Source organism: Macaca nemestrina, chromosome 11 (genome assembly GCF_043159975.1).
Source record: "Macaca nemestrina isolate mMacNem1 chromosome 11, mMacNem.hap1, whole genome shotgun sequence".
Classification (NCBI taxonomy): Eukaryota; Metazoa; Chordata; class Mammalia; order Primates; family Cercopithecidae; genus Macaca; species Macaca nemestrina.
The window spans coordinates 49,568,645-49,590,776 of NC_092135.1; the positions used below are offsets into that span (position 1 = coordinate 49,568,645).

Below are 22,132 nucleotides of genomic sequence, written 5' to 3' on the forward strand. Positions count from 1 at the left end.
TGCGTAGCACAATTGACCCTGTAGGTTCTGAGAGGGGCCCCGCCCTGTCTCTCTTGTCACTGTCAGTGCTCACGTACCAGAGCCACTTTCCTTTCATCTGATTAAGAGTCCTCTCACAGACATCAGGGCTTTTGATGCTCTAATTGGAGCCTTCATTTCTGGCGATAAATCTACTGAGGTTACTTTTATTTTTTTTAGTTCAACACAACTTTGGAAATCCACACTTAAAGCTCATATAATAAAATTTGTCTGAGATCCCAATTTCCAGAAACTTACTAGGGAGAGAGAAGCTCATGTACTAAATACCTGCTGTTGGCCAGAGTATGTGCAGTGCACATTTCTTCCCTCACTGACTCTTCAAAACAGCCACAAATTATAAAAGAGAAATATCAGGCAGAGGGGTGTTAAATCTTTGGCCACCCAGACATCAATGACAGAGCTAACATTTGAAGGCAGTTTTGTCTGACTCTAGAACTCACATTCTTTTCATAGCTTTCAGCTACGTTTGTTTCCTTCACAGAATTGTTTCACGGTAAATGTTATCCACCCAAGAAGATGCAGAAATATGTGTTTATACAAATATATACTGTTTAAACTTGCTAATACTTACTCAGCCTTTTGGATAAACTTGATAAGTCATTGGATTTTACGTATAGAGTTATGAAATGTTATCCCTCATAATTGGGTGTCCTGGGTAGTTAGAGGAACTTACATCACTCAGTTGTTTGGAATTGACTTGGGCTTGTAGCAGAACAGGAGAGTCGGTAACTTGGGTGAATTTTGTCTTATCTGGATGGACTTTGTAGGTGTGCTGTGGGGAAGCAAAGGCATTTGGTTTAGCAGTATCACCTATCAGATCCAAGGTGGCCCATAGGCCAAGCAAATAGAACCTCATGCCCCACAAAGCAAAGCAACTTGTAGTTAATAAAATATTTTTTTTCTAGCTAGACTGTAGTTTGAGAAGTGCTCTTACACCCGTATGAGAAACTTTCCTGTATCTTCAGGTTTCTGATAACTCTTCTTTGGGAAAATGAGCGAGAATTACCTTTTAAAATGTAGCGATGCCAACAAGGGGAAAACAGGATGTTTACTACAAAACAGATTTCATTTCTCGCAATGAAATGAAATTTATTTAGTTGAAAATAAATTTTATTTTATTTATTTATAAATAAATTTTATTTTATTTGAAAAGGTGTCGACATTTTAAACATATCCTGACCACTAGATGCTATGGAAGGCAGTCACATTCAAAGTTCAGACTACACACTTACATCTTTACACTGATCTAGTTTCTTAATTGCTTCATATTCTTGAGTTATGGTCTGAGGGAAGAAGCCTTTGCCTCTGTCTTCTTCATATTCTGCTTTGTAGTTTTTCTACGAGGAGAAGAAATCAGGCATAAGATGCAGCCATTGTATTCATGCCCTAAGAAAAATGTTATTTGGAAAGTCAAACACTCATCTTAGAACTTACATCACTGTTTTGAGCTGTGACTCTCATGCAGTGTGAATGGTAGGGATCCTCGAAGCTGCCTACATAATGTCCCAAAATATTTTTTAAGTAGGAATCTTTATATTTCTTCTGCAAGATAAAACATATTTCATTTATTAATTGGTGAAAAAATGGGTTCTGTTTTTTAACAGAAGGAGTGACAGTAAGATTGCTCACATCACTGCTGAAGTTCTGCAGAACGGTATCGAGCTTGAATTTGGGGGTCTCGCAGTAATTTATGCTCTTTGCCTTTGTCTTTTCATAGTTTTCCTTGTATAGTTTCTGTCGAAGAAAAAAAATCAGTTAAAGTAGATTGCTGTCACTCCCACACTGATTATAACACTTACATTTTCTAACACTAAACAAAAGATGAAGAAAAGATATCGCCTGTCAACTGTCTTAAAAACTGACAATCGAGGCCGGGCACCGTGGCTCACGCCTGTAATCCCAGTACTTTGGGAGGCTGAGACAGGGGGATCACGAGGTTAGGAGTTTGAGACAAGCCTAGCCAACAAAGTGAAACCCTCTCTCTACTAAAAATACAAAAAATTACCTTGTCTTGGTGTCATGCACCTGTAGTCCCAGCTACTCGGGAGGCTGAGGCAGAAGAATCGCTTGAACCCAGGAGGCGGAGGTTGCAGTGAGCCGAGATGGCGCCACTGCACTCCAGCTCGGGCGACAATGCGAGACCCCGTCTCAAAACAAAACAAAAAGAAAAAAACCTGACAATTGAACACACAGTGTCATGAATTATAAGACTGTTCTATTAGCAATTATTATAAAGCCTAAGTTTCGTACATTCCAAACTCAAAAAACTAAGAAACCAATATGCCACCTCTGACCACGCCCCCCGAGTAGCAGAGATTCTTGTGTATTTCTGAACTGCTGCCCTCTCTGTCTCAAGCTCTTTCCTCACGGCTAGTACCACAGCAAACACGGAGGTTTTGAGCAGTTGCAAGTTGTTTAATTTTTTAAAACAAACCTTCATGAAAAAGTTATGTAAGGTGAGAAATACACAATCTCTCTTTCTCCTATACCTATAAAAAATCTCTTATTACACAATTAGCCTTCAAAGTAAGATTATATATACACACACACACACACACACACGAACTGGTACTATGAGTTATTACTAACTCTTCTTCTCTGCCAGGATTTACCTTTAGCTTGAACAACAAGAAGCAATGATTAGTTTTAAATATGTGGCTGATAAAGCAGATTATTGTCACTTTTTTGAAAATGTAAATGATGCTATTCACATTTAATATTTTTATATTCCTGTCTTTATCAACAACGGAGATTGGAACTTGGTCTTTTAGATGTTTAATAAGGATGTTTTTCACTTAGAGAGCAAAACTGCTTTAAACTGCTTTTACACTACGGTGGGAACGTAAATTAGTACAGCCACGGTGGAAAACAGTATGGAGATTCCTTAAAGAACTGAAAATAGAACTACCATTCAATCCAGCAATCCCACTACTGGGTATCTACCCAAAGGAAAAGAAATCATATGAAAAAGAGACATGCACAAGCATGTTTATAGCAGCATGATTCGCAATTGTGCTGCTATAAACCTAAGGGCCCATCAACCAACAGATAAAGAAAATGTGGTGTATATACAGCATGGAATGCTACTCAGCCATAAAAAAGAATGAAATAATGTCTTTTGAAGCAACTTGAATGGAGCTAGAGGCCATTATTCTAAATGAAGTAACTCAGGAATGAAAAACCAAATATCATCTGTTCTCAGTTAAAAGTGGGAGCTAAGCTATGAGGACACAAAGGCAGAAGAATGATATAATGGACTTTGGGAACTTGAGTGGAATGTTGGGGTGGGAGTGAGGGAGAAAAGACTACGTGATAGTGTCTCAGGTGTCACTGCTTAGGTGATGGGTGCACCAAAATCTCAGCAATCAACACTAAAGAACTTTTCCACGTAACCAAAAACCACCTGTACCCAAAAACTGACTGAAATAAAGTGGTTTTTTAAAAGAAAGCAAACGTGCTTTGCATTGATTTCCCAGCAGAGCTATTTGGACAGATCTATTTATACCCTCTCACTTGCCACTTTCCCTCACCCGCTCCCCAACCACACACACATATTTCCTATGCTGCTTAGTTCAAGGGACAAAGAAAAGATAACTAACCCACACAGACAGCTACATAAAATCCACAAATGTTAGGAAAGCTTAATGCAAACCTAACCATAAGAGATAAACTCAAATCATCACATATTCAATCTCTTTCTTTCTCTCTCAGGCTGTTAGTCTTTTAATCCCAAGCCCAGTCTCATTTGCCTAATATGCTTCAGATTGAACAGCTTAGTTGGGCTCTTAATAACTGCACAATTACAAAGTCCTGTGAAGACTTAGGGGGCCATCTTTTAAGTTCTGTTGTTGGCAAATGATGGTTTCTGGGGCCAAGATCTATCTTTGAAAGTTTCTTGCTTCTGTTAAAATCACAGCACATCTGCAATGTGGAGGCCCAGGTGCCGGAGCTCATAAGCAGCACATCCATATGCAGGCCCAGGTGCCCAGAGCTCATAAGCAAATGAGAATTTCCCTGCCCATTGAATTAACCCCACAGAACCACAAACATTAAGGCACATTGTACTATGCCTTTCTGTGGTTACATAGTTCCAATGAACCTACCACTCCATAACCTTAACGTTATTTGCAAAGTTATATATGCATTTAGTCATTAAAGGAGAAAATTTTCATCTCTTTTGCAGCTAAGGTTTAAAAACACGTTTTGACAAAAATATACTTACATCACTTAGGGCATCTCCTGCCGCCTTCAGCTGCCTAAGCAGTGGGTTCTCTGAAGCAGGAAGCACATTATAATCTGCTTTTCCTTTATTCTTTTCATAGTCTTCTTTGTATTTTACCTGTAGGAGTGAAATAAAATGATGAAGTAACTCTATGGGTTATTTTTGTCCCCATCTCTATTATGGATATGACATACTTCCACAAATCAATTAAAAATGGCAGCTTGACATGTTATAAACAAAATACTCATAGTAACGCATAACAGCAGCAGAGAAACTGCATACATTTCCAGGATGCTTTTTCTTCCCATTCATTTATTCATTCAAAATTATCCATAGGGTGTCAATTCTGTGTCTGGCTTGGGGACAGAATATAAGAAAGAATACATGGTCCTTGCCCTCAAAGAGAGAGACACAGAAATAATAGGAGAGAGAAAGAAATCCAAATAGTCACCGTGCAAGATGTCCCAGATACCTGCTGCTGTAGAACCTTCACTCAGCTCTTAACCCCCAGCTACCTATCTGCCAACACGCTCCCAAAGAAAGGAAGCTGGAAGTACCACCAATCCACCCTTTTAAGCCTCACCTGCAACTGTGCATGGAGCACACATGTATTCAATTTACAAGGAGGAGGAGGAGGAAGGAGCAGGGAGAAAGAGCCTTGCTTTTCCTTCCGCTCTTCCTATTTGCACCTTTAATTCCAGCTATGGCAGAAGCAGCACGTTGAGGGGTGCTGGGGGAGAATAGGGAAGGCAGGGTTCACAAGCCCCTATCAGGAGCCTGTCCACAGGGATTAGAACAAGAAACTGATCCTGGTTCCCACCATGATCCTTAGTGTAAGCCCTTTATTCAGGCAATACAACCACAGAAGTTCAAGGAATCCTAGATAAATCTACCACTTATGAACCTCAGAAAACAAAGGCAATCTGGTATCAAAGACAAGAGATACTCAAGGGAAGTACAGAGGCATCCACCCCGCAACCTCCACAGAGCTTCACAAGGGTATGCTGCAGGAATGAGAGACTCAGATCACTTTTCATCTTAGAGAATTATCTGTTTCCTTGAAAAATGGAAACAACCAGAAAGCAGACTCACAAACTGAACCCACATCTGGGATACGCAGCCTTCTCCCCTGTTATACAGAAGAACTGTCAGGGCTTGTGGCAAAGCCATCCCCTCCTCTTGAGCAACAGATCTCTTCCCCTTCCACATACTCTAGGATATCACTCCAGACATTCTTCCCCATTCCAGCATCACCAAATCTTCCCTCTCTACTGGATTATTTCCATCAACATGATGTTTTTGTTTCGTATCTTAAAAAGTCCCACTTTACCCAGTTTTTCATCAGCTACTTGCCCATTTTCTTCTTTTCTTACCAGGAAAATACTTAGAAAGAGTTGAATATACTTCTAGCTTCAATTTCCCTCTTTTCATTCACTCATGAATCTTCTCCAAGCAGACTCCACCAAATTGCTCTTGTTGAGGTCACCAGAGACCAGACATTGGTAAATCCATTTCAGAGACATTTGACGCAGTTGATGACTCCCTTCCCCTTCACTTGCTTCCCAACGCATTGCCCTCTCCTGATTTTGCTTCTCCCTCATCTCACATATATGTTCCCATGGAAGGACCCCAGAGTTCAGCCCCTAAAGTTTTCTGTTTACACTTACTCCCTTAATGCTCTCCAGACTCATGGCATGAAACAGTCTCTGTACGCTGATGACACCCCAGTTTATACAACTTTCCTTATATCTCCCCTGAAACTTCAGGCTCATGTAGTCAAATGATCACTGATACTTCCATGTGGATGTCTAAAAGGCATCTCAAATCTACCATATCTGAAGATGAGCTCCTGTCTGTCCTTCAGAAAAATTACCAACTTCTTCCATAGTCTTCCCTGTCTCAATAAAGGGAAACACCATTCATCTAACTGCTTAGACCAAAACCCGTGTCATCCAATCCATCGGCAAATCAAGTCAGCTGTGCTTTCAAAATACTTCTCATCACCTGCCCTGCTACCCTCCTGGTCCAAAACACCACTGTCTTACACGTGGATGCTGTAATAGCCTTCTAAGTGATGTAATCCTGCTTCCTCCGGCACAGCCAAGGCCAGGATTAGAACCAAGTGTGTTTGGCTTTGAAGTTTTTGCTCTCTTTAGTGACCATCGTGCTTCAGAATGCCAAGGACCCAGCTCATTCACCAAACTCACTCAATAGAGCATATGGAAATATCCATGGATTTATGAACCTGCGACCAGGTTTTCCATAGTCAGTGGGAAAATAAGATAAATAATGATAGTGCTGCATGTATGATTGCTTATCTTCGTATAAGGCCGCCAATTGCCTCTTCCTGGGGGAAGTCCTGCTCTCTAAGATTACAATCTTTCTCCTTCTAAACAGCAAAAGGTCCTTCCAGTGAGAAGACACTAAATCAAATTGATAAATGTACAGTCTGGTTCCTCAGGCAAATAATAAATTACTCTAGGAAATACTGAAGATGGTAATTCGATGTTATTAATGCTCATACATGGCAAAACATTTTTAATAGCTCCATTATAATTCCAAAGTACTTTTGTTGTTGTTCTTGTTGTTTCAATTCTACTCTTTTTCAAATGCCTCACATCCACTGGTCTCAACCCTGATAGCTCCCCCAAGAACCACCCCTCCCCTTTTTTTACTAATTATATGCAAGAGCCAAAGTTATAAGAAATCCACCCACACTCAAACCATCAAGATAAATGGGATGGTTTCCTTGTACCTTGCTAGCTGCCACACCAGCTTTTTTATTCATTTTATACTCCGGTGTTTCAGTCTGCATGAAGTAGATCTGGTCTTTCATGTTTTCAAAATCTTCCTGGTATTTCCTCTGTAAGACATTAGACAAGGTGAAGAACTGCTGTAGAAATGAACTATGCAAGAATTTCCATGAGAAGACACAGGGATTTGGAAAAGTTACACAAAGCCACCCAGTCCTTGGTTTAGGCTGGTCAGATTACAATTAGAGAATGTGGTACCATTGCAAAAATGATTAGCAACTTAACAGAGATTTAGAACAATTAAAATAGGCTAAAAACAGAATTAGTAAGGCTTTTCTTGGCTACCAAGAAAGAGCTCTTAAGGGCCAGGAGCAGGAAACTTAAAAGAAAATAAAAACAATAGACATGTTTTCCAGGGAGGAGATACTAAATTAATCAATTTCATAACTGTACAGTTTGGCTCCTCAGGCAAAGAATAATTAAAAAGGATCCCTTTAACTTGTACTAACCGCACTTTGCATTCAGTAAGGGGGTCTCACCGTAATGTGTTGTAAAAATTGAGGTAGAAATAATGGTATTTGGCCAAATAACATTTCTCAAAAGGAAAGAGAGTTTGTGAAATTTCTTTCCTAACAGGAACTCTACACCAGGTCTTGTCCCAAGAAGAGGGGCCTCAGTGTCCTGCAACCCTTCAGGTAGGGCAGGTGGCTAGAAGTCACTAAGGAAAGGGGTCTCCCTCCCAGGACGACAGACCGATCGGCCATCCCTTCCCACTTACTGTACTGATGTTATCAGCATTCATTCTGGCGTTTGCAACTTCAAAGCAAGGTGTCTCACTCCATTTGCCTTTGATTTTATTTTCATAGTCTTCTTTGTATTTTTGCTAGAAAAAATAAAAAGAAAATAAGACAAGCATAACTCATGAATTGACAAATAAGACAGCAAATTAAGGAATAATGATTAACTTTAAAAATATCTTCAGCAAGCCATTCTTAGGTCCTTAATAAATGCCTTTAAAAAAAAAATCTTCCAATGTAGTGTCAATTTACCCAACCAGAAAGTTGGGTGATGGGGATAGAGAATGGAGAAAGAGGGTACTAACGCCCCCTCCCCTTGCTGAGTTTGGGGACTTCATTCGTTCAGAAGTTGCAGATGTCCCCTGATATTTAAAGAAATAGAGTCAGCAGTCATCCTCTATTTATATTTCAGAGTTACAATACAACATATCAACCTGAGATTTCTATGCCAAATTAACTTAGCCATTAATTTCTAAGCTTTACCAAAACTCCTAGTTATCCAGAAAGAAACAACCGCAATAAAATTCACCCTGCAGGCTAATGAATAGACCTTTGAGTTCAGAGTTAAATTTAATAGGAACTGGAAAGTAATTCAAAAATTGAATTATTGCCCCATCTGACTCCCAAATCCCACTGCATCTGAATCCCAGGCTGTAAGCTCCTGGAAGAGAGACATGGTATGTTTTCTTCACTTTCATATCCTCAGAACCCGATACAAAATGTAGCATGCAAAAGTTACATTATAAATGTTTGTTCAACTACACTAAACTGAGACCATGATATGTGGTCTTGAAATACCTTGGCTTACGTGTTCTTGGAACAGAATTAACCAAGCCAACCCCAAACCTGGGTCCATGAGCTAGAGCCCAAGCTGAGTTAGAGCATTTCTCCGTCCATGGCTTATAAAAATGTGTTCACAGGCATAACTAACCGGCCTCAAGGCACTGGCATATGCCTATATCCCCACCATACCCTTTAAGGAAAAAGAAAGTGTCTTTCTGGTACACCTTTACCAGAAGAACTAAAGGTAAGTGATGTGCAGAGTCAACAAGCGTGGGTTAAAGGAAGCTTAGCCCTCACTCAAATGCTTGATTTCCTTTCTTCTCAAAAGGTTAATATGCAAATAAATAGCCAACTGGTTTTCGCAGCTATAAATTTTAGAGTCCTGGGCGTGGGTTCGATCTCTGGGACCAAGATTTGACTTTGTCTTGACCAAATGTTTGATTGTTTTCTCAGCCACAAGTGCTGGCAATAATATTTACAGAGAAGTCTGCTGGGAAGTTTAATAAGATCATTCGCTGAAGAGTGCTTTGTAAACCCCACAGTGCTAAGCAAATATAGGGTATAACAACTGTAGTAATAATAATAGCTATTACTATTGTCATCATCATAACAGAAAGAAATTCTGTAAGAAAGAAAATTGTATGTGCGGGGAGGGAACAATTCTTCAATGGAAATCTTTGCTGAGGTAAGATTTGTGTTATACTGCTGATTGATTGACCTGCTGCACTCCTTTTTGAAGATTTAAAGAACATAAGTCAATAACATTGATTTTTGGATTTGCAAAGACTACTTATAGAAATGTTTCTAATCTTTTTTTGAAGACAGACCTCTTCAAGAAATTGAGAAAGCTATAAAATGCTCACAATGTAACTTCAGAAGTTCTTGATGTACACATACCTCAGGTTAGGATCTCCTAATGTATCATTTTTTGGAGGGACATGACCCTACCTCCTGCTTGTTGTCAAAGGAGAAAAACCTTAGGATTGGGAAGGGGCAATTGGGCCTGATCCCCAAAACTGAGATCCAGAGAACTTTGAAATATAATTTAAAGTTGAGAAGGTAGCAGATATTCTTTTTTCTTTTCTTTTTTATTTTTTTGAGACGGAGTTTCGCTCTTGTTGCCCAGGCTGGAGTGCAATGGTACGATCTCGGCTCACCGCCACTTCCGCCTCCCAGGTTTAAGCAATTCTCCTGCCTCAGCCTCCTGAGTAGCTGGGATTACAGGCATGCACCACCACGCCCGGCTAATTTTTTGTATTTTTAGTAGAGAGGGGGTTTCTCCATGTTGAGGCTGGTTTGAACTCCTGACCTCAGGTGATCCACCCGCCTTGGCCTCCCAAAGTCCTGGGATTACAGGCATGAGCCACCGCACCAGGCCAAGAAGATAGCAGATATTCTTAATGAGGTCTAAATGTTGGGCATTTATCAGGAAACAGGCATTGCATATGTAGATTTGTTAAGGATAATTGAGCAGGAGATTCTCACAGTGAGAGATAGACGTCTGGTTTTCAAGAAGATGCAAAACAAGAGTGTAAGATCACTCAACCCCCTCATCTAAAGTCCTTCCTTCCTTCTAAATCTTCATGAACTACAACATGTTATTTCTTCCTATTCAGGAGCTGAAATGGGTCAGGGTGGCGCTGGAACTCTCACAATCCGCTCCTGAGCACTGCCAAGTCTGGGAAGATTTTCATGACACAGGAGAAGGCTGGAGCTTGTTGGCTACTTAGGAAGTTATGGCCTTCTGTCTCATTTGTGGGTAGGAGAGAAGTTGAAAGAACAAGGGTCCATAGGTGGAGGAATGAGAGGAAGAGAGAGGTATGTGTCCCTGTGGGGGCACATAGAGAGAGGGTCCCACAGGGACACATACCTCTCTCCCAGCCAAGGGGTCTCACTCTGCAAGTCTGAGAGTGAGGCCAGAGCTTTTGTACAATACATGGAGACGGGTTACTCATGTCGGGGTCCAACATTCAACCTTCCCAACATCCAAACACAACAGAGTTGGAGAGAAAGGTTAGGGGGAAACCTTTCTCTCCAAACTGTGTTGTGTTTGTGGTTGACCAATGGAAACTTGGAAGAAAGAGTCAGTTTAACTTCTCTAGAATTTTTTTGGTTTGTTTAACAGAGGAAAGTATGTCGGGCCAATTACAAGCTCTGGGACACCTTCTCTGGGTAAGAGGGTGACCATGTGTCCATAGATATAGTAAGATTGTTTCCCTTCTCCTCAGAGGTCAGCTGAGGGGACTTCCATGGGGCCATAAACTGGGTACCCTGGTGTCTTGCTTAAACACATGGCTTCATTATGTACTTTCAACATCTGAATCTGTAATTTTTATGTGGTTATCAAATGGAAAGGAATATGAAGCCAGTTAATTACCCTTCTCTTTTTCTGTGAGTAGCTAAGCACTAGGGCTCCTGATGGTTCCATTCATAGAAAAGTTATCCCTGAAGAAAGGGTATAAAGAACCCAGCTTGTATTTTTATTGCCCACAGTGGTCCTAACACTGCCTGTTTGACTCAATCAAATCTCTTCTGGTGAAATCAATGGAAATCTTCCCAATTCTATGTGATAGAAGAATCTCCATGGTTTTAGAGGACCAGGGCCTGGTATCTTCATGCTGTATAACATTATGTTACTGAAAGATTATTTTTTTAAAAAATTGAGGCTCCAGTTGGTATCAGTGGGAAATTCCAGCCCGAGATCTCATATTTTTTCTTTTGTGGATCTGGAAGGGAGCAGAGAGGCAGGTACAGAGAAACTAAAGGGACTTCCCAGTGTTGCATTCAGGGCTCCACTTTCAGCTGGTCATGGTGTGCATAGTTTCCCCGCCTGGAAGGCCTGTTTCCATGAACAACTCTGCCTGTTCATCTATGTTAGAGCTACAAAATACAGCTGAGACAGAAGGAAGCATGTAGCTGATGGTTTTGGCCAAAGACAAAGGTGAGAGAATTGATTCTGACAGGTATAGTAAGGAAGGATGGCAAATGGAACTTAACATTAGTGAAATCACTGCAGATATGCAATCATTACCATCTGAACTGGGAGCTGTAAGAAAAGGATGTGAGGATGCACAGAGAACTCCACCCCAAAATATGGCTCCCTAGTATAATGAGTATTTTGAATTAAAGGCCCTTAGAGATTAATGGAAGCTAGAAGAGACTTCTTTCTACATAAAGACCAGATAGACCCACTAAGAAGAAAAATTGTTTCCCTGTCAACCCCCCCACCCCCATCCTATCTCTCAATCCTCTACCTCTCCCAAAGGACAGGCTCAAATTTCCTTATCTATCTAAGGTCCGGACCTACCACAGAAGAAAACAATTCCCTCTGACCACTTCCCTGAGTTTTCAACTGAACTTATAGTGCAGGAAGGAAGACAAGTCTGTCAACAAACCTGGACGGGCTCCTGTCATAAACCATTGTTTGCTTTGTGGGCCAACAGACTTCACCCCAGACTATTGTATGTTCTTCAAACCCATCGAATTCTCCCTAGTAATCATTTCTTGCCCTTCAACAGAATTCCTCTTCTCCCCACTCTCCATAAGCTGTTTTGCCGGGATCCAAGTTCATAGTCTTTCTGTAGCCTCAAGATGGTATATAAGCTTCTGCACCCCTGGGGAGCTGGGGCTTCATTCTGAAGGCTCCCGTGTGTACACATTAAATAAATTTGTATGCAGTTTCTCCAGTTAATCTGCCTTTTGCAAGCTGATTTTTCAGCCAACCTTCAGTGGGCCAAGGAGGGCCCCTTGGCACCAACAGATGGATCTGGGAGACACGATTCAACAAGGGGATATTGAGTTTAAATGCATGCGAGTGAGTACATAAAGGAGGTTTTTTCAAAACAATATTTTTTTTTATACTTTAAGTTCTAGGGTAGATAAAGGAGATTTTTATCCTATTTTAGGGAGAAAGAGGATATGATGCTGTTGCAACATGGGCCAACGCATCTTGAGAGTGAGGAGGGAAGACAGTACTAGAGTAAGTCACACTTGGCAGCCCTGTGCCTCCTTTGTTGGATGGTTTGTGGTTGGGTGGACTTCTACCAATCACAAGCATTTCTCCCCAACACAACTATTACTTTGGATGCACAATAGTCATTAAGAACTCAGAAATCTAGGTTAAGACTGGGAATAAACAACGTCACTATGGCCAAATCCGGTGACCTTTTTCCACAGCCAACCTCCCCTTAGCTCATATTAGTACTCCACAGGGCAAAGCCTGTTCTGGCTATGCTTTCAAAGTACCCAACATTGTCACCTTGCCCACCTAGAATGGTGCCATCCAATGCATATATAATGCAAGTCATTCTTACAGCCACATTTTTAAATGTAGAAAGAAACATGTGAGAAATAATTTTAATAATATAGTTTACTGAACCCAGTAAATCTGAAAATTAACATTCCAACATGTAATCAACATAAAAATATTAATTTTAAACATTCTTTTTTTCATAATTAAGTATTCAAGATCCAGTGTCTATTTCTCACATATTGGACACTAAGTGTTATGAGATGAATGTCTGTGTCCCCGCCCCCCAAATTCATATGTTGAAGACCTAACTCACTAGTACCATGTGATGGTACTTGGAGGTAAGGGACTTTGGGAAGCTATTAAGTTTAGGTGAGGTCATGAGGGTGGGAACCCCATAATGAGATTATCATCCTTATAAGAAGAGGAAGAAGAGGAAGAGATCAGAGCTGGTTCTCTGTCTCCAGTGTGTGAGGACACAATGAGAGGGCAGCTATCTACAAGCCAGGAAGGGGTCTCTCACCAGGGACTGAATCCGTGATCTTCGACTCCCAGCCTCCAGAACTGTGAGAAAGTAAATGTCTATTGTTTAAGCCACTCAATGTATGGTATTTTGTTGTAGAAGCCCAAGCTGACTTATATACTCAGTTTATACTGATCAAATTCAGGTGCTTCCTAGTCACATTTGGCTAGTGGCTACTGTACTGGAGAGCGCAGCACTAAACCAACCGGCAAGCCTAAATTGGTGGAGAGAATGATTACAGAGGTGTTTGAAAGTGATTTTCAAAAATTACTTTTAAGAATCCCCACTGCATACTCAAATAATGCAAAAGAATGTTTCCTTAATAAAGTATCTTTTAAAATAGACTTTAAATAAAAAATTGAAAATAGATTCCTTTCCTTTCTAAATGACCACTTGAAAACACATTTTTTTTTTTTTTCCAAAAAGATAAATTGTCCTCCCCCATCTTACTTACAATATCAACGCTTTCTTTTTTTTTCTTTTTTACTCTTTTTGAGACAGTTTCACACTTGTTGCCCAGGCTGGATTGTAATGGTGCAATCTCGGCTCACTTCAATCTCCACTTCCCAGGTTCAAGTGATTCTCCTGCCTCAGCCTCCCAATTAGCTGAAATTACATGCCCCTACCACCACGCCCAGCTAATTTTTAGTATCGTTAGTAGAGATGGGTTTCACCATGTTGGCCAGACTGGTCTCGAATTCCTGACAGGTGATCAACCCACCTTGGCCTTCCAAAGTGCTGGGATTACAGGCTTGATCCAACGTGCCCGGCCAATATCAACACTTTCAGTGGACCATGTATTTATGTACAGTTCGAAAGTTAATTTCTGCTTAGCCTTAGGCAAAATTTCAGGAATGGTAGCATTCCTATTAGTGAAAGTTTACTATACTTACTAGATTCTTTATCTAAACAGCTCACAGTTACATAGTTAGGTAATCTACATTATCAAACACTAACAAACATCACTGAATAGACATCATCATCCATATCATTTCATCCGTCTCTACTAGATACTTTACCCAGAAAATGCTTAAGACAAAAATCTTGAGGTTTCGTCAAAATTCAAACAGAACAAACCAACACTCATCTCCACAGAGGGCAAGATAAAGTATTTAAAAGCAGCAGTATCCCAGGAGAAAGTGGCCTGATTTGGACCAATTTAAAATAGGAATTTAGCATGGGCCTATTCATCCACCGAGCATCTGTCTCTCCACATTCCTCATCAGAGCCACATTCCTCAGAGCTAGTTTACCACCTAAATATAGGGAGACTAAGCTGTTTGCTAGGGCCTTAAAAGTTATGAGGTCCACTGCCCACTGCTGTTAACTAAGCTATGTCTGAGACACATTCTTATTTTGCCAAGTCTGACTGATAGGATCCAGCTATACAAGGTCTTCCCTGTGAATTTAAACCAGCTCTTCACGGAAGTGTGTGGTTATTTGGTGACTCTGTAGTATTACTGTCATAAGTGAAAATGTCAAGTGACATTAGGACATGGCTTCTGTTTTCAAAAGGTGACTTTCACATTTATCAATTGCTGAGTCGTCCAGCTGGGTAAACATTTATTAACACAGTTCTTGACGTTTATGGATGTATTGCTTTTGCTGTAAAGTTTTGGGGGTCATATGTAAAAATACTCTGAGTGTTTGTGTTTACTCTTCAGGCTCACCTTTAGTAACCCTCTCTGATGGTTGAAATTATTAAGCAGTGTCTTCAAGGGAGGCAATGTCCCAGCTCTATTTACTTACCTTGCTCACTTGATTGGTTACTTTCTTGGCAAATTCTATTTCTGGAGGATCGGCCAGAGGCGTAAATTGAGCTTGCTGTTCAGCGAGACCTTTTTTGTAGGCAACCTGATGAAATAAAAGACAGGGATGTATTTTAAAAATGATTATGCTTTCATCTTTATTTGAAGTCTTAAATTTTAGTGTATTTTGTTATAATTTGTCCTTCTAGATGTTATATATACCCTTGCTCTCAGTACTGCTAGTGATTTCTATTTCATTGAATTTTCTTCCCTCCTCCTCAGGACTCATGGCCCTAGATCTGCTTTCTTCCAGTTATTTGCATGCTCTGGTTTGCAATTGCAATTATTCTCTTAACCAGCATCTTCAACTCCCAACTCCTTGTCTTTTTATCACACTCACTTAATAAGCCCCCAGCCTTGGATCGACTTGACCATATACTTCCTCTGTTCTTTTATTTTTTGAGACAGAGTCTCGCTCTGTCACCCAGACTGGAGTACAGTGGCTCGATCTTGGCTCACTGCAAACTCCGCCTCCCGGGTTCATGCCATTCTCCTGCCTCAGCCTCCCGAGCAGCTGGGACTACAGGTGCCCTCCACTACACCCAGCTAATTTTTTGTATTTTTAGTAGAGACAGAGTTTCACTGTGCTAGCCAGGATGGTCTCGATCTCCTGACCTCATGTTCCACCTGCCTTGGCTTTCCAAAGTGCTGGGATTACAGGCGTGAGCCACCACACCTGGCCAACTTCCTCTGTTCTTATGCCTAGGATGCTGAATGCCACAGAAGAAAACCCACAACTCCATGGATTAGGCAATGCTAACATGATGAGTAGGGTTAAGAGGGACACAGGAAGAAGGTACAGGGTAGGGAGCCTCTGAACCCTAGCACTTAACTTGAAATCGACATGCCTGCCCAGTGGTATGTTCTGTGAACAACAGCTTGCTTGGGGCTCTGTGCCCTATGACCCTATGGTATACAAATGCCATTTTGTCTTCAAGGAAACTTGCACAGCCCATTATGTGTCTCTGTTTAGTCCCTACTCTCAGCAGCCAGTCTAAAACCCCAACACTGTCCTTAAGCCCACAATCAACTCCACCTTACTCTCAGCTTCCTCTTTCATAGAGGAAAGAAACGCTATACACTTATCTTCTCCATATTCATCCCTGCCTCTCCAAGCCCTGCCCTGGCTCAGAGCAGAAACATCCCTCAGCGGGAATGACTCCTGTACCCAGGGTGCTTTCCCTTCCAGCACATCCTTTGCACCCAGCTCTCTGTCATCCCTCCTCTTTCTCACAACCCCAACCTCTCCTTCTTCATTAGCTCCTTCCCTTCAGCCTATAAAAGACTTCCATCACCTTAAAATAAGTATGGTGCCCACAAATCATGCATATCCTTCTCTCTTGCCATCCTTTCTTTCTTCATTACTGACTCCTCTGGTTTTTTCTCCCACCAGACTTGGCCCCTGCTTCCAAAAATGCAGAACTATTCATAGATCCCCAGACACATGAAGCCCTCAGATGCTTCAGGGCCTTGTACATGCTGTTCCCTCTCCCCATCTGTCTGCAAACCACTGTTTCCTCTCCATGGCTCGGGACAAGCATGACTCCCCTCCCAAGCTTTCTCTGACTCCTGAGCCAGATGCGATGACCTTCTCCTGGGATCTCACTCAACTTGGCCATTACCTCCTTTAAAGGGGTCATCATATGACACTGTAATTTGTTGTCTACATGTCTCTTTCCTCTTGACTGTGAGCTCTGGGATGGCAAAAAAGATGTCCTATCCTTGGGAACCCTCATGGCCTGCATAGTACCTAGCTAGAGCAAGAGTCAATGATTGACATCTCAATGCGTGTCTTACACACTGAGGCCACGGGGGAATGCTCAAGAGGAGAATTATCTTTCTAATCTTCCATGATGCAACTGTGAGATTTCTGTGATTATTTCCCCTTCCTCATGGCAGTATTCTTATTTATCAAGTAAGGCAGTTGAATAATCCCAAGGTCCCAATCATCTTTATACTTTAACCAAGTCTAACTATATCTTATCCCAATAATATCTACCTAGGGCCTATAACAAAAGCTTTCATGGACAGCAGATCAATTGGGATACAAAAGACAGATTTTGAAATGTATTTACACAAATTCCACAAATAAGCCTGGCTTAATTTCCTTTAAATAAGTTAAACAAGGCACGGTGACTCATGCCTGTAATCCCAGCACTTTGGGAGGCAAAAGCGGATGAATTGCTCAAAGGTTCAAGACCAGCCAGAGCAATATGGTGAAACCCTGTATCTGCCAAAAATACAAAAATTAGCTGGGTGTGGTGGTGCACACCTGTAGTCCCAGCTACTTGGGAGGCTGAAGCGAGAGGATCGCTTGAGCCTGGGAGGCGGAGGTTATAATAAACCAAGATTGCATCACTGCACTTCACCCTGGGTGACAGAGTGAGACCCTGTCTCAAAACAAAAACAAAACAAAACAGAACAAAAAACCAAACCAAACAAAAACACAGACTGAAGACTATTTTAGGCATAGGACCACAGAATTTTTCATGGTTAGTTAAGTCCTTAGGAAAAAAGCAACACTTGAACAGGAGAAATGCTTATTAAGTAGAACATCCTGCCAAGAAGTTTCAGACAAATCAGATCTAGAAGTCCTAATTTCTTAGGAACCTTCTTCAGAATTCTGTTTAGTTAGAATTCTGCTGTTATAGAGAATGATCTGATTTTTTAAAAAAGTAAAAAAAAAAAAAAAGAGTTCAGTATTGTGCATCAGCTTAAAGACTCTTAGTGTATGCAAAGTACTTTGTCTCTCTTAGGTAATAAGTAAAACATGATAAGTAGATTAAGAAGGACACAGGAAGAAGGTACAGGAGAGGTAGCAACAGCCTCTAAACCCAAGCCCTTAGCCAGAAATCTATGCGCCTACCCAGTGGTACATTCTGCAAACAACAGTTTGCTTATGGCTCTGTGCCCAATAATTGTAGAAGTTCACAGTGCTGACAACAGTATTAATAGGCGTGTCAGTAATCTGATACTGAGTGCATACTTGGTCTGCAATTAAAAATAAAAGCTATGCCTTAACTGCCACATCTTTTTGAGGAATAGCATGGAAGACTTTACTTCATTATTGCATGTTCTCTTTCATTACATCTTCTACTCTAATTGCTCAAAACATGTGGCCAACTTTCATTGTTCAAAGTCCATAGCATTAGAATGGTATGAAGGTAACCTTTCATCTCTCCATTTGATAGGTGAAGCGAGATAGGAGATTAAGTGTCTTCTTGGAAACCTCTCCCAGGCTTACATGACATAGCATTTCCTGGTTCCTCTTCAATTTCGCTGTTTGTTCCCTCATCCTTTTGCTGGCTCCTGTTCAGTCCCAAGTGTGGGTGTCCTCCAAAACTCTGCCCTTGGCCATGCACTCTTCTGCTTCCTTCATAGATGTTCATGTCTTTGGCTATCACTTTGTTCTCACGACTCTCAAATATTAATTTCTTGCCCTGGTCTCACACCTGAGCAATGGTACTTTCTAATTTATCCATAGCATGCCTTGATCTGAAGTGTCCTTCAATCATCTCAACTCCATTTCTCTTTCCATTAATGCATCTTTATCAGCTGTTGCCCTACTCACCCAGACCACCAGTCTACAGTCAGAAGCTCCTCTAGGGCTTCTTTCTCTCCTTTGGCTCCAATATCCAATGCCATGTATGCTTATTAATACTTATTACCCTCAGATTCCTTTCTTCCTCTCCTTTGCCCTAATTATTACTAAAATAGATTTCTCCAAATTACTCAGTTTTTCCTGTATTTCCTAATCTCAATCTATCATATTGCTCATCAAAATTACTCCAGATTCTATTTTTATCATGCTATTTTCTGCTCCAAAATCTTATGCTGCCTCTTATTTCTTACCATTCCATGTCGAAGCAATTTTGTCTGCCTTTCAAGGTCCTGCTGCCAGCATTCTCACAAGTGCCCTCCAAATGAGCACTCACATCATTCACTTTCCTTGTCCCTTAAAATTCAGACCTCATTTTACCTGTGTCCCTTTGTTTGAGTGCTCCCTCTACTCGAAATGCCTTTCTTCATCACCACCCATGCCCTCAGGACCACCACCTCCACATGGCCTTCTCTGATTACTCACACGTGTTCTGTCTGTCTTATAGCAAGTATTAGACTGTTGTTCCATTTTTAACTTTTTTCTTGCTTGATATATCATACTTTTCTTTTATCAACCTGATTATAAATTCTCAGAGGAAAGGATGAAAACTGCTTGTAGTACTTTTCTATCCTGCCAGGTGTGCATGCATAATAGACTTTCAATAAATTACTGTTGATCACTTGATAACAGCCATGCAACAATATTGTGAATCTGTGAGATACAGAATCAAAAAGCTAATCTTGAAAGAGAAGCAAGAAGTACTCACACATTAAAATTGGTACCATGTGCTAGATGACTTCAAAGTTTTGTTATACCTTCTCTATTTCCTAACTTACCAATGAAAGGATAGGAGTGTATCTGTATTATATTTTAGCCAATTACATGGAAAGTGAAATAGAAAAATGTCCACTAAAGCCGGGCGCGGTGGCTCAAGCCTGTAATCCCAGCACTTTGGGAGGCTGAGACGGGCGGATCACAAGGTCAGGAGATCGAGACCATCCTGGCTAACACGGTGAAACCCCGTCTCTACTAAAAAATACAAAAAAAAAAAGCTAGCCGGGCGAGGTGGCGGGCGCCTGTAGTCCCAGCTACTCGGGAGGCTGAGGCAGGAGAATGGCGTGAACCCGGGAGGCGGAGCTTGCAGTGAGCTGAGATCCGGCCACTGCACTCCAGCCCGGGTGACAGAGCGAGACTCCGTCTCAAAAAAAAAAAAAAAAAAAGAAAAATGTCCACTAAACTTGCAGGTGATATTAAGAGGGTGGCATTAAAAATTAGACCTCAGAAATCGGAGACACCATCAAATTGGTATGTATAATTTTGGTTCATGGCAAGATCAGACCCTAGATTCCATTAGAAGTAAATCCCAATCAGTTTACTAAGTCCAAATTGAGTATAAGAGGTTCCAGGGAGGCCGGGCGTTGGGGCTCACGCCTGTAATCCCAGGACTTTGGGAGGCCAAGGCGGGCGGATCACGAGGTCAGGAGATCGAGACCATCCTGGCTAACACAGTGAAACCCCGTCTCTACCAAAAATACAAAAAAACTAGCCGGGCGTGGTGGCGGGCGCCTGTAGTCCCAGCTACTCGGGAGGCTGAGGCAGGAGAATGGCATGAACCCGGGAGGCGGAGCTTGAAGTGAGCTGAGATTGCACCACTGCACTCCAGCCTGGGAGACAGAGCGAGACTCCGTCTCAAAAAAATAAATAAATAAATAAATAAATAAATAAAGAGGTTCCAGGGATCTAACTGACAATTGAATGTCAAATAACTTGTCACTTTATAATGCAGTGCTCTGCTGAAGACTGGAGTTGCGGTCTGGATTTTCAACGTGGCCTCCCGGCAAATCCAATGGTCATGTAAGAAAGTACCTCAAAACAAGGGAGAGTGCTAGGCCCAAGTGGGTCTCTCTGCTGCTGCTGCTGCTGCTGCTGCTGCTGGTTTCAAGCCTAAGGACTCTAGTAAGCCTTTTAAGTTCCTCTAACATACGGTTTTCAAGGTCTAGGATACGAAAATTCTGGCAAGTGGGATCACTGATTTTTCACTAACTGAAGTATCTTCTGATAGCAAGAGCTCTTTGTGGGATAACTATACAAATGTGTTTGTGGTTTGTTTGGGTGTTGTTAGTGTTGTCATTGCTTGTTTGTTTTTAAGACGGGGGTCTCACTGTTGCCCAAGCTGGAGTGCAGTGGCTTGATCATAGCTCACTGCAGCCTCGACCTCCTGGGTTCAAGTGATCCTCCTACCTCAGCCTCCTGAGTAGCTGAGACTGCAGGCATACACCCCTACAATTGGCTAATTTTTAAAAAATATATTTTGTAGAGACGGGGTCTTGCTTTGCTGCCCAGGCTGATCTCAGACTCCTGGCTTCAAGCAATCCTCCCTGCTTGACCTCCCAAACTGCTGGGATTACAGGGGTGAGTCACCACACACAGCCACAAATATGTTTTAAGAAGTACACTAGTCAGGTCCCACACACAGAAAAAGGGAGACATACCACAATTTGGACTTGATGATTAGGATAGCAAGGCACAACCCTTCCATAACATTGCTTACTTAATAGATTTGGGAAGGTGGCTATGATTACAATAGGTTTTTAAAAATTGCCACTCTGTTGTCACGGAACAACTTCAACCAGAGTCAAGGGAAAAGAAGAACTCATGCTCCAGTGGAAAGAATACTGGTCTTGAGCTCACAAGCCTAGGCTCTGCCACTAACTAATGTGACCCCAGATTCAGGTTTGCCACCTATAAGAAGAGGAAATTGGACTAGATTAAATAATATAAAGTATAAATTATATCTAATCTAAATGAGACATCGTACATTATAATAATTCTACATGTACTCCTCTGAAATACAGCATTTAGCCTCTTATAAAGAAGAGTTGCAGTGAACATCTGGCCAGAAGATGTAATTCAAGTTCCCCTGACTCTGCACACCTAAATGGTGCCACTTGCATTTCACTTACATCACTGAGAGCTTTCTGGGCCTGGGCAACTCTCCTCAGTTCTGGGCTGTCATTGTAGGGGTAAAACAAAGTTTTGTCTGCTTCCCAGTCTTCAGTGTACAGTTTCTAAATCAAAAAAAAAAAAGAAAAGTTAGGAGGAAGTAGGGTCACATTTACACAAAATGCAGTTTTGAATTCATCCATCAATGACCTAAAGAACCAAGGGCGAGGTGAGAGCAAAGGTAAATGAAATTCACAGATAACTTCCCCCTTTCCATCCAACCCAAGTCATTTTTACTGATAGCATGCCCTGTTTTTTCTTATTTTCAGGGGGGCAGATGTGTCTGATTTTGTTTCATCTCTTCTCTGTGACTCGACCTGTCTTGTTGTTGTTGTTGTTGTTTTTGACATTATTT

General features: G+C 41.3%; 1 protein-coding gene across 17 annotated transcripts in view; it reads right to left on the reverse strand.

The window, feature by feature from the left end:
* LOC105492667 (nebulin) overlaps window positions 1–22,132 on the reverse strand; it is a 224,230-nt gene that overhangs the window by 191,126 nt on the left and 10,972 nt on the right. For all 17 annotated transcript variants that reach the window (XM_071072745.1, XM_071072760.1, XM_071072759.1 and 14 more), the window contains exons 9-17: window positions 21,738–21,842; window positions 15,115–15,219; window positions 7,793–7,897; window positions 7,017–7,124; window positions 4,262–4,378; window positions 1,669–1,773; window positions 1,474–1,581; window positions 1,272–1,376; window positions 713–811 (exon numbers count right to left, since the gene is read on the reverse strand). In XM_071072745.1, coding sequence (XP_070928846.1) covers window positions 713–811; window positions 1,272–1,376; window positions 1,474–1,581; window positions 1,669–1,773; window positions 4,262–4,378; window positions 7,017–7,124; window positions 7,793–7,897; window positions 15,115–15,219; window positions 21,738–21,842 — 957 coding nt within the window. The remainder of the gene's footprint in view (window positions 1–712; window positions 812–1,271; window positions 1,377–1,473; window positions 1,582–1,668; window positions 1,774–4,261; window positions 4,379–7,016; window positions 7,125–7,792; window positions 7,898–15,114; window positions 15,220–21,737; window positions 21,843–22,132) is intronic.